At 42.2% G+C, this 13,559-nt stretch overlaps 1 protein-coding gene across 14 annotated transcripts in view; it reads right to left on the minus strand.

The window, feature by feature from the left end:
* The window catches only part of PDCD4 (programmed cell death 4), a 33,856-nt gene that overhangs the window by 3,931 nt on the left and 16,366 nt on the right, over positions 1-13,559 (minus strand). For 10 of the 14 annotated variants that reach the window (XM_053309270.1, XM_053309276.1, XM_053309277.1 and 7 more), the window contains 8 exons: positions 12,234-12,533; positions 11,531-11,625; positions 10,620-10,733; positions 6,591-6,812; positions 4,717-4,814; positions 2,816-2,930; positions 1,563-1,670; positions 694-804 (listed from right to left, as the gene is read on the minus strand). In XM_053309270.1, the coding sequence (XP_053165245.1) occupies positions 694-804; positions 1,563-1,670; positions 2,816-2,930; positions 4,717-4,814; positions 6,591-6,812; positions 10,620-10,733; positions 11,531-11,625; positions 12,234-12,533 (1,163 nt within the window). The remainder of the gene's footprint in view (positions 1-693; positions 805-1,562; positions 1,671-2,815; positions 2,931-4,716; positions 4,815-6,590; positions 6,813-10,619; positions 10,734-11,530; positions 11,626-12,233; positions 12,534-13,559) is intronic. The other 4 variants (XM_053309278.1, XM_053309279.1, XM_053309282.1 and 1 more) reach the window with 3 other exon arrangements.

Consider the following 13,559-nt stretch of genomic DNA (forward strand, 5'->3'; position numbering starts at 1 on the left):
TCTCAAATTATGCAATGAAGCCATGCCTAGAATCCTTGTGTTCCCTAATCCAAGTCCAAGGAAGATCAATACAGCATATGCTAATTGGTGGACCAAACTAAATTCAATCTCCTCCTAACAGCAATAAATTAAACTAGCTGAACCGGTGCACAGCATCTGCGCTGCTAGTCTCTCCTTGCTGCTTCCCCCAACCTTCTGCCCCAATCTATTACCAGACATTTTTGCCCGCTGGCACCTCCTTTGCCAGGGCCCGCTGCCTCCTCCACCGCTCTCCCCCCTCCCAGCCTGCATGCCCGCCACAACAGCCCCAGTTGCTCGCCAGCCTCCGCCCGGCCATTTTCAGGAGCCTACCGCCGCTCGCCCAGCCGGGCTCCTCTCGGCAGTGCAGCTCAACCACCTGCCGCCTCTTCTCCTCCTCTCGCTGCCCCTCCTCTCCTCTCCTCCTAGGCTCCTCTCCTCTCCTCCTAGCCTCTTCTCCTCTCGCTGCCGGCCCCAGGTGCTGGAGCAGCACCCCCTCAGCCTCCTCCTCCAGGAGGGCTCCTCCAACCCCCAACCGACGTTTCTAATCCCTCAGTCCCAAACTCTCGCAGCGTGTCGCAAGAGTTCCGCCGCCAAATCCTGGGCATGCATGGTCCCAAGAGAATTAAATATATAGATGAGGGTATTAATAAGGAATACTTCAGTCACACTTACTCTTTTCATTTGGTCCATTGTAATGACAGCAGATCTGCAGAGTGATTTCAGCAAACTGAGCATCATTTTAAAGTTAGTTTCTCCAGTTGATTCCAAAACCATCACAACTGCCTAATACATAAAAACAAATGAACTAAGTGTTCAGTGCTAAACAGTGGAGAGTCTCATTTCTTAGCAAACAAAACTATAACTGGATTATAAAACAGGACAGATATTGTGCAAGATACATGAACTTTTCATAAGGCTAAGACTACAATTACTACAGATGATCTTCCATCAATCAAAAGGGGAAATAGCAAGAAAGCTATCTGGAGACCTCACGGGACATAATGCAATGCAATTCTATACTTTGCTATTCTAAATCTGTTTGATAAATCACAAACAAGAGAAACATTTCTGAAACTAGTAAAAATATAAAAGAAATAAAAGATATATAAAAAGATGCCTTCTTGAAACAAATATGTTTTTCCTTCTGTTTAAAGATGTGAAATTTAGATATAGTCAATAAATTATTGCAGAACATAAGTTTGTTATATTTATAAGGGGAATAATAATTTAATACAAAACAGCATAGTAAGGACTGTATAAACCAATTTATGATAAAGGCTGATGCTTTAAGAAGAATCCTGTCTACAGCTGCGTAACAGATATAATGCAACCATAAAAGAGGTCATATTATGCCTCTTTTAGTAGAAGAGTTGCCAACAAAATGTCTCTATCTTTCATTCACTCTTTAATTTTAAATCTCTCTACACACTAGAAAGTTACTACTACCTTTTCTGTTATATTGTTTAATAACTTGAGAACTGAACTTGGTGCATAAACTTATGCCATTCATTACAAGACATGAAGTTTACATTCTGCCTTACTTCATATACAAGTTCATGGTGAAAATGGGGTACTTCTAACTCCTGAAGGCAACGTTCTGCTTCAGAAACATCTCCTGAAAGAAGGTATTCCTTCAACAGCATATCAATCTAACAGGTAAAAAAAAACAAGACTGCATTAGACTAGGTTTGCGATTAAGGCTTAGGCGATTAGACTAGGTTTGCGGTTAAACTTGCGATTCTGAAACCTACAATTCAACACAACATACGTTTGTGAGTGTAAATGTCAAATGTGTGGTGCTGTGCACTTGCTCACTCACTCAGAATTTTCCTCTTTACTCAATAGCTTTTTTTATTTTTCACAAGTCTCCTTCCCAACCAGGCACGGAGCGAGGCTGGCGGTGGCCTGTGTTCGGCCACCGCTGTGGCCCCCTGGCCCTGCCCCCCGCATCTGATGTCAGATGCGGGGGTGTGATCTCCCTCCCAAATGGGGCAGCACGGCCCCATTTGAAAAGGAGATCAGTCCACACTGCGTTGGGCAGCATGGGCCAGAGCAACTGTCCCTGCCTTTAAAGGCAGGGAGAGTTGTTCCAGCCCATTTCGTTTCCAAACGGGGCTGCACAGCCCCGTTTGTGAGCAAAATAACACCCCCCGCATCAAACATCAGATGCGGGTGGCATGTCAAGGCCACGATTCTTTGGCCTGGGTTCTTTGAACCCATTCACCCAACGGTGGCTCTGCCCCTGTTCCCAACTACTGTTGATAGTTTGGAACAAGCAAATGTCAATTTACCTCTTTATTTCAGAGTCACATTAAATTATCTCCCCACTTATAGCATTTCATTTGGGTTTCTGTATAGTAACACTATACCCATAGAGTGACCGAGAGTCAGACATGACTGAACAGATAGAGATAGTAACAATATGCACATTGGCAACAACAAATATACAATTAAGGTTCTCCTCTACACCAAAATCCCTAGAAACTGGAATCATTTTTAGACAACATATCTAGTATAAATCTATGAATCATAGAATTAAATCTAATTTCACACACATACAGTTCACCTATACTGAATCAAGCTAATTGTTCAAATGCCCAGTACCGTCTACCTTGATTGATAGCCACTCTCCGAAGTCTCAAGCCAAGGTCTTTTCCAACCCTGGTATCTGAGATCCTATATGTACAAAGCACAGATATCCCATGGGCTCATGACATCAATCTCATCTTGAAGCATTATGATTGAGTATGCACCATCTTCAAAATATTCAATTAACAAGCAACCAATTAACTACCTCTTTAACAAGATGTTTCACAGACTGCTGCCCACCTCCTGACCCCCACACATTGTCTATGCGTTTTCCACCTTGGGTCATACTTAGTAGCACAGTAGCTCGGTCCAGAGCAGCTCTATGGGTTAAAAAGAAATATACATTACATATAAAACTCCACTAGTTTATAGAGGCAGACTTTAAACAGCTATACATTCACTATTCTGGTTGAAGCCTTAAAGCAAGTATATTGAAATCTGGGTTAAGATTGAGATGCAAGATCGACATGATGGTGATTGTATAGTGGCCCAATATACTACTAAATCTAATGATGAAACTGAAAAGCAAGCTACTTCACTATAAACTACAATACAAACATTTATCATCCACATATATCAAAAGCATAGAGAATGGAGATAACATCCACATGAGTTTTTATCCAACATAGTTCTGCTATAAGAAACTATTGTAATTAGCTATGATTTATTAGCATATATCAATAGGTTCAGAAACTAGTGGACTAAATGATCAAATCTTTCCAACATAAAGTAAAAGCTTTTACTGAAAACACTACCCACAATCCTTTCCTGATCAATTAATTTTAAAGAGCATAGCCCTACTGCTTAAAACCAATAGTCCATGTAGTAGAGTACTCGGTTTCCAACTATATGTAGAGGTTTGAAAAAGTGAACTCTGTTCCCTACCATTCACTCCTAGCCTTTGGCAGCTCAAGATTTAGGGCAGATTCAGGTGATCTGCAGCAAGTCTAGCTGATGCAAATCTCCAGTTCCTTCATGCACATGCTCCTGGTGCAAGCTGCAACTTCCACTGAAATTGTGTACTCTGAACTTGCCAATGTTCTGTTCCCGAGCGGCACTTCCCTCTGTGACCTGATATCCACCACCCAATTTCAAATGTAGGTTACAAATGTTGGGTGGCAAAAGGAAAGTGCGGCTTGGGAACAGGACATTGGCTGGTTCAGAAACATGATTTGAGTGTAAGTTGTAGCTTGCTCTGGAAACACATTCTAGAGGTTTACACTAGCCAGACCTGCCGCAAGTTGTCTGAACCCACCATTAGAATTAATACCCTGAATGTCCAAACCTACCAAGTACTGTAGTAGCAGTTTCTTACACCTTCCATTAAATTTGTCTAATCCTTTCCTCCAAATTCTGCTTTTAGCCCTCACTGGTGGATGAATGGGAGTGTGTAACCCCCATCTTCTGATGCCACAACATTCCTAAGCTGGTAAGCCATACTAACTTTCATAATTGAGAGTACCAGTCTTGACAGAATCAAATTTAATTAGGGAGCAGGCCTTCTCTATAGTCGCTCCTGGGCTGTGGAATGAGCTCCCTATAGACATTTGTGGTTTAACATCTTTACCAGCCTTCAAAAGAGCCCTCAAGACACTTTTTTTAGCCTTTAGTAATCTCTTAATGTTTTAAATTTTTTAATTGCTGTTTAAATGTATTAATTGCTGTAATCTTTAAATGTTGCGAAGTTTTAAATTGTTGTTTTAATAGTTGGTTTTATTCTTGTGTTTTTGTGAACCACCTAGAGCCTTTAGAGTCAGGCAGTATATAAATAAAATAAATTAAAAACCAAAGACCCAAAACTACTAGGCATACTGGATAAAGAACCATCTTTTAAAGTGGTGATTCTCTTGTCTTTAAGCAGAAGGAGAATAACTGTCCCTATCCAACACCAGCACAGCATCTTTCCAATGCCTATTACTGTTGTATAATCTGTCTTACTTTTTAGATTTGGAGCCCTTTTGGGACAGGAAATCATTAATTTTTTTGATGTAAATTTTTGTGTGGAAAATGATAATACACAAATTTTAAACAACAATAGTAACTACAGATGGTTTTACCAGCTTTAATTGTGAAGCAAGGCTCAGTCATGAAGGGCAAAACACTTACCGAGCCTGGGCACAGTCCACAGTGCCTTTGTAGCCATCAATGTAACTACTGCATAGAATTCCATCTCTAACTGCTCTTGCAATAAATTGACCCACCAACTGCCAGGAAAAAGAAACCATCATACAGTATCAATTTGAGAAAAACAATGGTCTTTGATCAGCCAGATTCAGACCAAGAAATGGTATACCACCAAGATGGAAGAACCTGTGGCATATCTAGAAGCCTTGCTATTTCCTCCTGAGCCAGCACATGGTGCTACCCCATCATCATTATCATCATCCCCACTGCCTACCTTATCAAAACATGACAAATATATTGCTAACTGGATTATTTTTCAGCCTACTTGGTAAGAAAGTTAGCATAGTGCAAGAAATCCCCAATTTAAATCTCACTTCAGTCAGATATTCACAGGTAGCTTAAGCAAGCCTGTCTTGCCCCCGCAACTCCCATCTGCAATATGGGGATAGGGCTGACTTTACTGGATTGTTGCAAGGATTACTAATATAATATATGCAAAGAGATTTTAACACTAACTCTATGAGGCTATTCACATGAGCAAGCAAAACTGGGCTAAGGGAGCCCAGCCCGGTTTTGCTCACTCATGTGAACCACCAGAATCATGTCCAATCATGGTGGCTACATGGCAGCAAAGCCACCTAAGTAGCCTCCAGCTTAAATGAAGTTAAGGGAGCAAGTGCTCTCTTACACCCTCAGTTTTTTATCGTGTATCTGCTGTGGCTGCGAGCAGCTGCGGTGGGCACACTCAGGGTGGCTCCCAGTAATGCACAGGTGCATTACTGGGGCTCCAAGGGGTGGGGCACCACGCAGCAGTGCTTCTATGAGTAGTGTCTATACTTCCCCACATGGAAGAAGTTATGCGTGTGTGCGTTTGTCAGTTTTAGCTGATCCCCCCCTTGCCTTTGCTGCACCACCAAAATCTCAACCCTCAGTGACATATTTTCAGGAAGAGGGGCCCAGAGGACTGCAGAGGGAATGGGTTGGGAGATCCTCAGGAGCAGATTATTGGGTGGTGCAGAGAGCAGCAGAGAGAAGAAGGAGAAACAGGGAAATCAGCCCTCTGCCCTTGCACCAGCAGAACTACATTTCCACGGAAGTACTAGTCTGCATGCTAGCCTATGTAAATTATTATTTTAGTGTCTAATGGTTACTTGCACATGAATACAATTCCCAGATGCCCGCTATTTCCAATGCGCATTGTGCAACTGTAAGGTGCAGTGGAACAATCCTGTTCACAACACAATTGGTGGTGTTTACGCACACACAGCAGCTCAGACAGTGTTCCAACAGCCTATATTTTGTTGTGTGGTATGTGGGCCACTGTTATTAAGAAATGCACATTGTTCTTCAAAGCATGGACAGGAGTGTGTTACTAAACTGGATTGCCTTACATGGGTTCTATTGATCATTATAAGGCTAACAAACTGCAAAGCCATGATTAGAAAAGAAATGAATTAAGTCTTGAGAGAGGAGTTAGAATCTGAATGGCCATCAAGCTTTGCTTAAGACATTATTGTAACTCATCAATACAAATGGTCCAAGGAACAGGGAAACATCCCAACTGTTTGAATAATCAATATTTCACATCAACAATTGAGCTAGTTACACATGGATAACATTTTAATCAATAAGTATTTTGGCACAATTCACATAAGGTCATATAACACATTTAGTTGGTAGATTAGGGTTTCCATAACCCAGTAGCAACTAGGCCATATTGTGCCAAACACCAGAATTGGCTTTTTGAAATACTGTACAAATTTGGATGATTCACCCACTTTATACCATTAAGTACTCTGACAAATGTGACCAACAGATGTTATCACATAATCAAATAACAGACATTTTGAACAAACCTGTGGTGCTCTGGGCGTGTCCAGCACCAATTCTGGTAGGTCTCTGAGAAGCCTGTCAAATGACTTCTCCACATCAGGTTTGCCTACTACTGTCCCACAGAGGTCAGCAAGGAGTTTAGATGTCATCTCTCGGTGACTAGCCTTTCCCTCTAATGCCAATGATACTGCCAATACTGGTACACTGTATTTCATTTCACCAAGACTGAGGTCTTTCAGCATCTCCTAAAAGCATGAAAAGAAAAATATACTATCATTTCAGTTTAAGTGTTGTGGTTTGAGGGCTTTGCCCTATACAATGAAGATACAGGGACAAAGCAAAGACCTATGGTTCTGGAAGGAAGCGTGGAAAAAAGGCACAGGCAGACAATGGAGTATCTAAAAGCCATCACTGAGTAGCTCATCTGAGGCACAGCTGTTGCATCTGGCTTTCCATCTGAGTATTGAAAAGACCTGCAGTCCTGGCAAAAGGGAGTAAGGAGTCAGTAGTTCACCTGAGGCAGAGCTAATACAGTCAGCTCTCCCTGTATACATTCAGACAGTGAAAAGATTTGCCATCCTAGGAATAAATAAGTAAGGGGTACATAGCCAGGCACAGAAACTTGTAACTAACATCCCTCCATCGATCACCTGAGGCAAAGCTGCTGCACTATTCTCTCTCTGCCCTTGGGCAATGAAAACATCCTGGGGTGGGGGGCAGAAAGGAGCATAACACCAAAAAAACTGAACATTCAACGGCCAGCACTGAGAGACTGAGCCCTTTATTTATTTATTATGTTTTTATACCGCCTGATATATAAGTCTCTAGGCGGTGTACAAAATTTAAAATATTTTTAAAAGTCACAAATCAAAATACATGGCAATAAAAGCAATAGAATAAAACAAATTATTAAAACAAGTTTTTAAAAATTAATTCTAATTCAAAGCCTGAGAAATCAGGTGAGTCAAGAGTCTTCCTGAGAACAAACAGAGAAGTGAGCAGGCTTGCCAGCTGGCAGGCAATAAGGAAGGCTGCAGAAGCTCATCTTCTCCGCAGACGATCCTGCTGCTGAGTCTGGGCACGCGATCATTCTGCTGCAGCCCCAGGCAGCATGGAGGTGTGGAGCTTGTGACATGTCATCCCACCCCCTGAAATCCCAGAATAAATCATGTGGGTGTGTGGTGCGTTGTGGGGATCCTCCCAGTGTCGGTGCTGCCATATGGTCAAGTAAACAGGGTTGAGGGAGCACTCGCTCCCTTTACTACATTCAAAGGCCTGGCTTCTTAGCTAACTTTGCCACCAAGAGCCACTTGGCTCCTGGCAGTTCCCACGGACAGCCTAGCCCAGGCTTAGCTGCCCTAGCCCAGTCTTGGCTGCTCGTGAGAACAGCCTCACTGAGATAGGATTAAAGGGGATGTACCGTATTTTATGGAGTATAAGACGCACTTTTTTCCTCGAAAAATATCTGCCCAAATTCAGGTGTGTCTTATACTCCGAAGTTTAGGGAAAGAGAGCGGGGGGAGGAGAGGGGAAAGAGTTTAGGGAAAGAGAGCGGGGGGAGGAGGAAGAGGAGGAGGATGTCCTCTGATGACAACCCAGAAATTCAGGCTTTACTGGCCGGCCAATACTGTATTTAAGCGGCCAAGGCTGCAACCTGTGCGACTCTTTGACTTGCTTGTGCCAGCTCCAGCGGCAGCTGCAGCTCAACATCCATCCTCCTTCGGGCTGGCGGAGAAGGAAAGAACAGGAAAAGGAGGAAGGGCGGAGGGGAAAGCGAAGGTGTGGACGGGCTCTTCTGCAAAAAGCTTGACGCTGCTGCTGCTGCTGCTGCTGCTCCCTGTACCGGCTACTTCGCCTCTAGCCCCGTCCTCCCCTCTCCACTCGCGCCGCTTGGTCTCATCCGCTCCTCACTCCCTGCCACGTTGGATTGTGCGGCCGGAGCCGGGGAGAAGTTGGAAGTTTAGGGCTTGTCGGGAAAGAGAGGGGGGAGGAGGAGGAAGGGCAAGCAGGGAGGATTCGCTTACCACCTCCCTTCCTCTCTCGCCGGGGCCTGCCGGGAGCGGCCTAGTCAGCCCGCCCACTGCCCCCCTCCCTGGGCTCCCTCCGGTTGCTGCCCCGATGCTGCTGCAGTGAGGGAGGCTGCTGTGCCGCCGCCCTCTGAGGGGACGCGGGGCCCGACCTGGAGACGAACCCGCGCAGGCAAGTGCCAGCCTGCAGGAGCCGCCAGAGGCACAAGAGGAAGTGGAGGAGGTGGTCCCGGGAGGGCCCCGCCAGCGGCCACGATGAGCAACAACCAGCAGCAGCCGCCGCTGCGGGTCACCAACATGGGCTCGCTGCTGCTGGCAGAAGGAGGGAAAGGAAAGAGCGGGGCGCAGTGGGAGGGCTTGGAGGGGAGATGGAGGGGAGAGGAGAAGGAAAGCTCAAACTCTGAAAAAATGGATTAAAATCAAGGTGCATCTTACAGTCTGTAGCGTCTTATAGTCTGTAAAATACGGTAAGCAGCCACAACAGCCTAAGCAGTCCTAATGCAATTACATTTTATAAATATATGTAAGTTGCCGTGGAGATCCTTCTAGACTGAAAGAAAAACTAGAAGTCAACCAATAGGATATCTTTTTCACTGGACTTTTTTTTAAAGAACAAATTTTCCATTTTGTTTCAAATTATCCTAGTGTAATTTGAAACTTGGACATAAGGAGCCATTTTTATTTCAAACTGTAGAAAAGCAGAGATAATATGTAATGAATAAATAAGGACTATTTTTCTTTTTTGCTCAGAATTCTGTGAAAATCCAATATAGCAGGAGAAAGAGGCCAAATTCACATAGTTGCCTTGATTGTAAAGAAAGGTAGAGCATTAAACTCTTGAATAATGTAATGACAGAAATTTTATACTGAACATCTTGTTTTCCAACTGTCTCAAATTGCCTATCAGTTTGAATACAGTCATTTTAAAAACATTACCTCACTTTTCTTCAGTTTGAAATCAAAGTGGCTCCTTGTATCCAAGGGGGCTGGCTTAATTTACAAACCTATTAGGATAATTTGAAACTAAGAGGAAAGTTGTTCACTAACAAAGTGAGTGGTCACTTTGTTAGTGACCACTCTAAGCAAGTATCCTTTTGACTGACTGGTGCAACCCTATGCACCCTGAGAGTACATACCCTTGAAGCAGAGATAGGCAACCTTGGTTCTCCAGTTGTTGCTAAACTACAATTCCCATAATCCCCAACCACAATAAATTGCAGCTGGGGATGACTGGAGTTGTAGTTCAGCAACAACTGGAGTGCCAAAGGCTGTCTACCCCATCTTGAAGTCATAGTGTTTACTTCTGAGTAAACATACATAAGATAAAGCTGTTCCTCTTTGCAATTTTTGTTGCTAACCCACCAAATCTATCAAAATGCATCTTTATTTGTATTTTTGATCCATTCTCTCCTGAATAGATGTGTAACGTTTGAAAGCTCTGTACATGTGCATTTCTACCAGTAAGTTGATCCTATAAATAAGATATCATATTAACTTACCTGTGTTCCCCACCCACCCCCAAACCAACATTTTGAAATCTGATAAACACCATTTTTATATAAGAGATTTAAAAGGTAGACCCATAATGTTAAGTATATCTTCTCCAAAGAGACAAAGAAAACCTCTTTAATCCAGGAGCAGCCAGTGAGACACCTTTAAAGAGTAATAAGCAGGTGCTTACCAGCATGTAAGCAGTCACGCTACACCTGCAATTGTGCGTGGGGCAGCAGCGCTCTGCCTAGGATCCAGTGGGGCCATGGCGAGGCCCTGGTCTCTGCGCATGCACAGAAGCTCCACAAATGCGCAGAGACCAGGGCCATGCCACGGCGCCTTTGGATGGAGCGCCACTACCCCGCATGGGATTGTGGGCAGAGTGCGGCAGCTTGCAGGTGCTGCTCCCTCACTGGTAAGCACTTGCTTATTACTCCTTAAAAGGCACTTCTTGCCAACCCCGGCATTGCCCTCACTGGCCGCTCCTGCTTAATTACCGCTTTGGGTTTCCAAAATTCAAGCCATGAGACATACCGCAACTTCATTAGTATCCCCATGTTCAAAATATTCCTGGATTATTGGAGTTAGTGTTTTCTCAAATGCTCTTTCATCCAAAGGCAGAACTACAGTTTCATAGACACAGTTATCCTGTTTTAAACAAAAGTACAACAAAGTTACTAAACAAAACAAAAATAACCAGAAGATAGAGAGTCATTCATTTTTAGGATATTGCTTCACTAAAAGGAACAGTCAATCATTACCCTTTCAATATTGGCAGCTAAGCACCTGCCATTAATGGCTTTGTACCCTTCTTGTATTACCTTATGTGTTAAAATTATTTTATAATTTCCAGCAACTGGTAAAGTGAGTTCCACTAATAAAACATTTACATCCTCCATATTTCGCTCAGCAAGAGTACTAATGTGCCCAACTTTTGTTTTATCAAGGCTAGAATGAGCCAGTGCAAGTTCCAGACTAATTATACCAACTGTTGAAATAACTCTTCAAGGAGGTTAGATGCCCAGTCTCCATTCTGCTCATCAATGTTGTTCCTCCAACTTCATCTAACTTCTCCCATCACAGCCAAATTATCCAGACTATAAGGCTATCTTGGGTGACTGCCTCATACCTTAACAAGAGCAGGAACACATCCACACATGGGTCTCAGTGTCTCCTGACTGATCTTAAAGTTTTTAATAACAGAGAATGAGAAGGGAAGATGAGAAAGTCAAACATACAATCATCATAGATCAGCCCTGCATAAACAAAGCTCACTATTATAGCAGCTATGCACACAGCTCTATCCCATCAACAACAGGAACACATCTAAGAAAACTGCTCCTCGACTTGAGCAACAATGCAAATACTAATTACAATAATTAGTATTTGTATTAGTAATTACAAACATGAAACCTTATCCTATAGCAAACTAAACATTTTCTTACCTGGTCATCATCATAGTTGGGATCTTTAATATCCACTTCCTCCAGATCATACACCTGCCCAGGAGTTCCCCAAACACCTTTGCCTCCTGAACCACCTGGGGAAAAAGATAGCAAGAATGAGTCTATAACTATCAGTGCAAGCTTTTCTAATATATCAAATAAACCAAAATCCCAAATGTACGTGAAGGTCTCCGAATATATGCTGCAAAGCTGATATATTTCAGTAGCTTTCCAGTTCTGGACAGCATGACAAACCATCACTTTTAATCAGGCTAATTAAAATAGAATATTTGGCTAATCATTACTGAGTCTCCAAATATTTGTGTTTGTCTTATTTAACAAATATTAAAATGAGGAATCTCAAAATCTAAATAATAATAATTTATATAGCACCATCTGTATACATGGTGATTTACATGTAATGAGAAGACTAGTCCCTGACCCAGAAGGCTCATAAGTTGAAACAGCTAGAAATACTAATTTGTATCTAAATAAATGACTACGTAAAATGATTAAACAGAATCCCAAAGAAGATAAAATATTAAACATGTAAATATACACTACACTACTTTGCAGATCTCAAACATTATATGAATGTGAAACAAAACTGGAATAATAATTAGGAAAAAGCATTCCAGGTAGAAAAAACCAAATCCAACACACACCTAGTTGTAGGTTATTTCTGCATTCAAAACACACCAACCTTTCTTTGGCAAACCCCTTCCCTTTCCTGAACGGGATCGCCTATCCAGATGCTTTCCCTTTGGACTTGTTGGTATAGTGACTCCACTTTTCAGTGCCTCTCCATTGTCACTCACAGAGTCTCCTCTTCCAGAGTCTCTAGAAGAATTTTTTCTCAGCCTCCTCTTTGCTCTGGCATTGATTTTAGCTTCATTGATAGATGTTGCAGGGATCCAGTTACCATTGATTTCAGTTTTTACTTCCTCAGTTCCACCATTTTCTTCATCACCAGAAAACTGAGTATCACTTAGATTATCTAGTTCTCGAAAACAAAAAAATACCAATCAGTTCAACTACCAACTTAAGCAGTTATTTTGCACATTATATTAATTTCAAACATGGTAAAGTTGCAATGACATTCTGAAGCACTATGAAACCATACAGTGAACCAGCTATGTATATCTAACTCCTATATTCTACCTGAAAAGCGCGAAAAGGGATTGGGCCATAGCTCAGTGGTGGAACATCTGCTTTTCGTGCAGAAGGTTCAGGCCCGGTCATCCCTAGGAAAGGCTTGAAAAGACTTCTGCCTGAAACCTTGGAGAGCCATTGCCAGTCAGTTTAGAAAATATTGAGCCAGATACACCAACAGTCTGACTTTGTATAAGGCTGCTTCCTATGACATAAGCTAAGGGGGCAGAAAGAGAGGTGTTGAGGGGAGAAAAACAGTCAGTTGACAAAAGCTAGCATGCTAATATGGTCATAGTAAGACTGCTATTTTTGCTGTGAAACCCTATCAACATCATCATATTATATGTTACTGCAGTTCTGTCAACTGTCTTCAGCTACTGCAAGTTACATTAATTATGATTTGTTTCATGATGTGGCTGAAATGAATCTATGAAGTACTTTGGGGATTTCTGTCCACATATTTTTAATACAAATAATATGCACACACTTGGTATCTTATCAAGACATTCCTATTTCATCAGACCCATATTAGTCAGCCTTTGTCTGGAAGATAATGCTCTTTGGCTGTTCTGTCATTCTTGGATGGTCTGCAGTGCAACATGGTTGAGTGATGTTTATTATTTAAATTATAATTGGTCATATTCTGTGGTTTTAGTCATTGTATGTATGTATGTACTGTATGTATGAGTGCCATCAGCATGCATGGTGCATTACACTTAAGACTAAGAAGCTCACAAATGAAAATCGATACAAGAGAATAAAGGAAGTGGAGGGAAAGGAAGGGAAGGTGGAGAATTGAAGAATAGGCAATTATTTTAATTATAATATACTGTCATTGTGCACATGTGTGGAAAGGTAATGTAAACATTCTGTTAAA

Source organism: Hemicordylus capensis, chromosome 3 (assembly GCF_027244095.1).
Source record: "Hemicordylus capensis ecotype Gifberg chromosome 3, rHemCap1.1.pri, whole genome shotgun sequence".
In the NCBI taxonomy this organism is placed as follows: Eukaryota; Metazoa; Chordata; class Lepidosauria; order Squamata; family Cordylidae; genus Hemicordylus; species Hemicordylus capensis.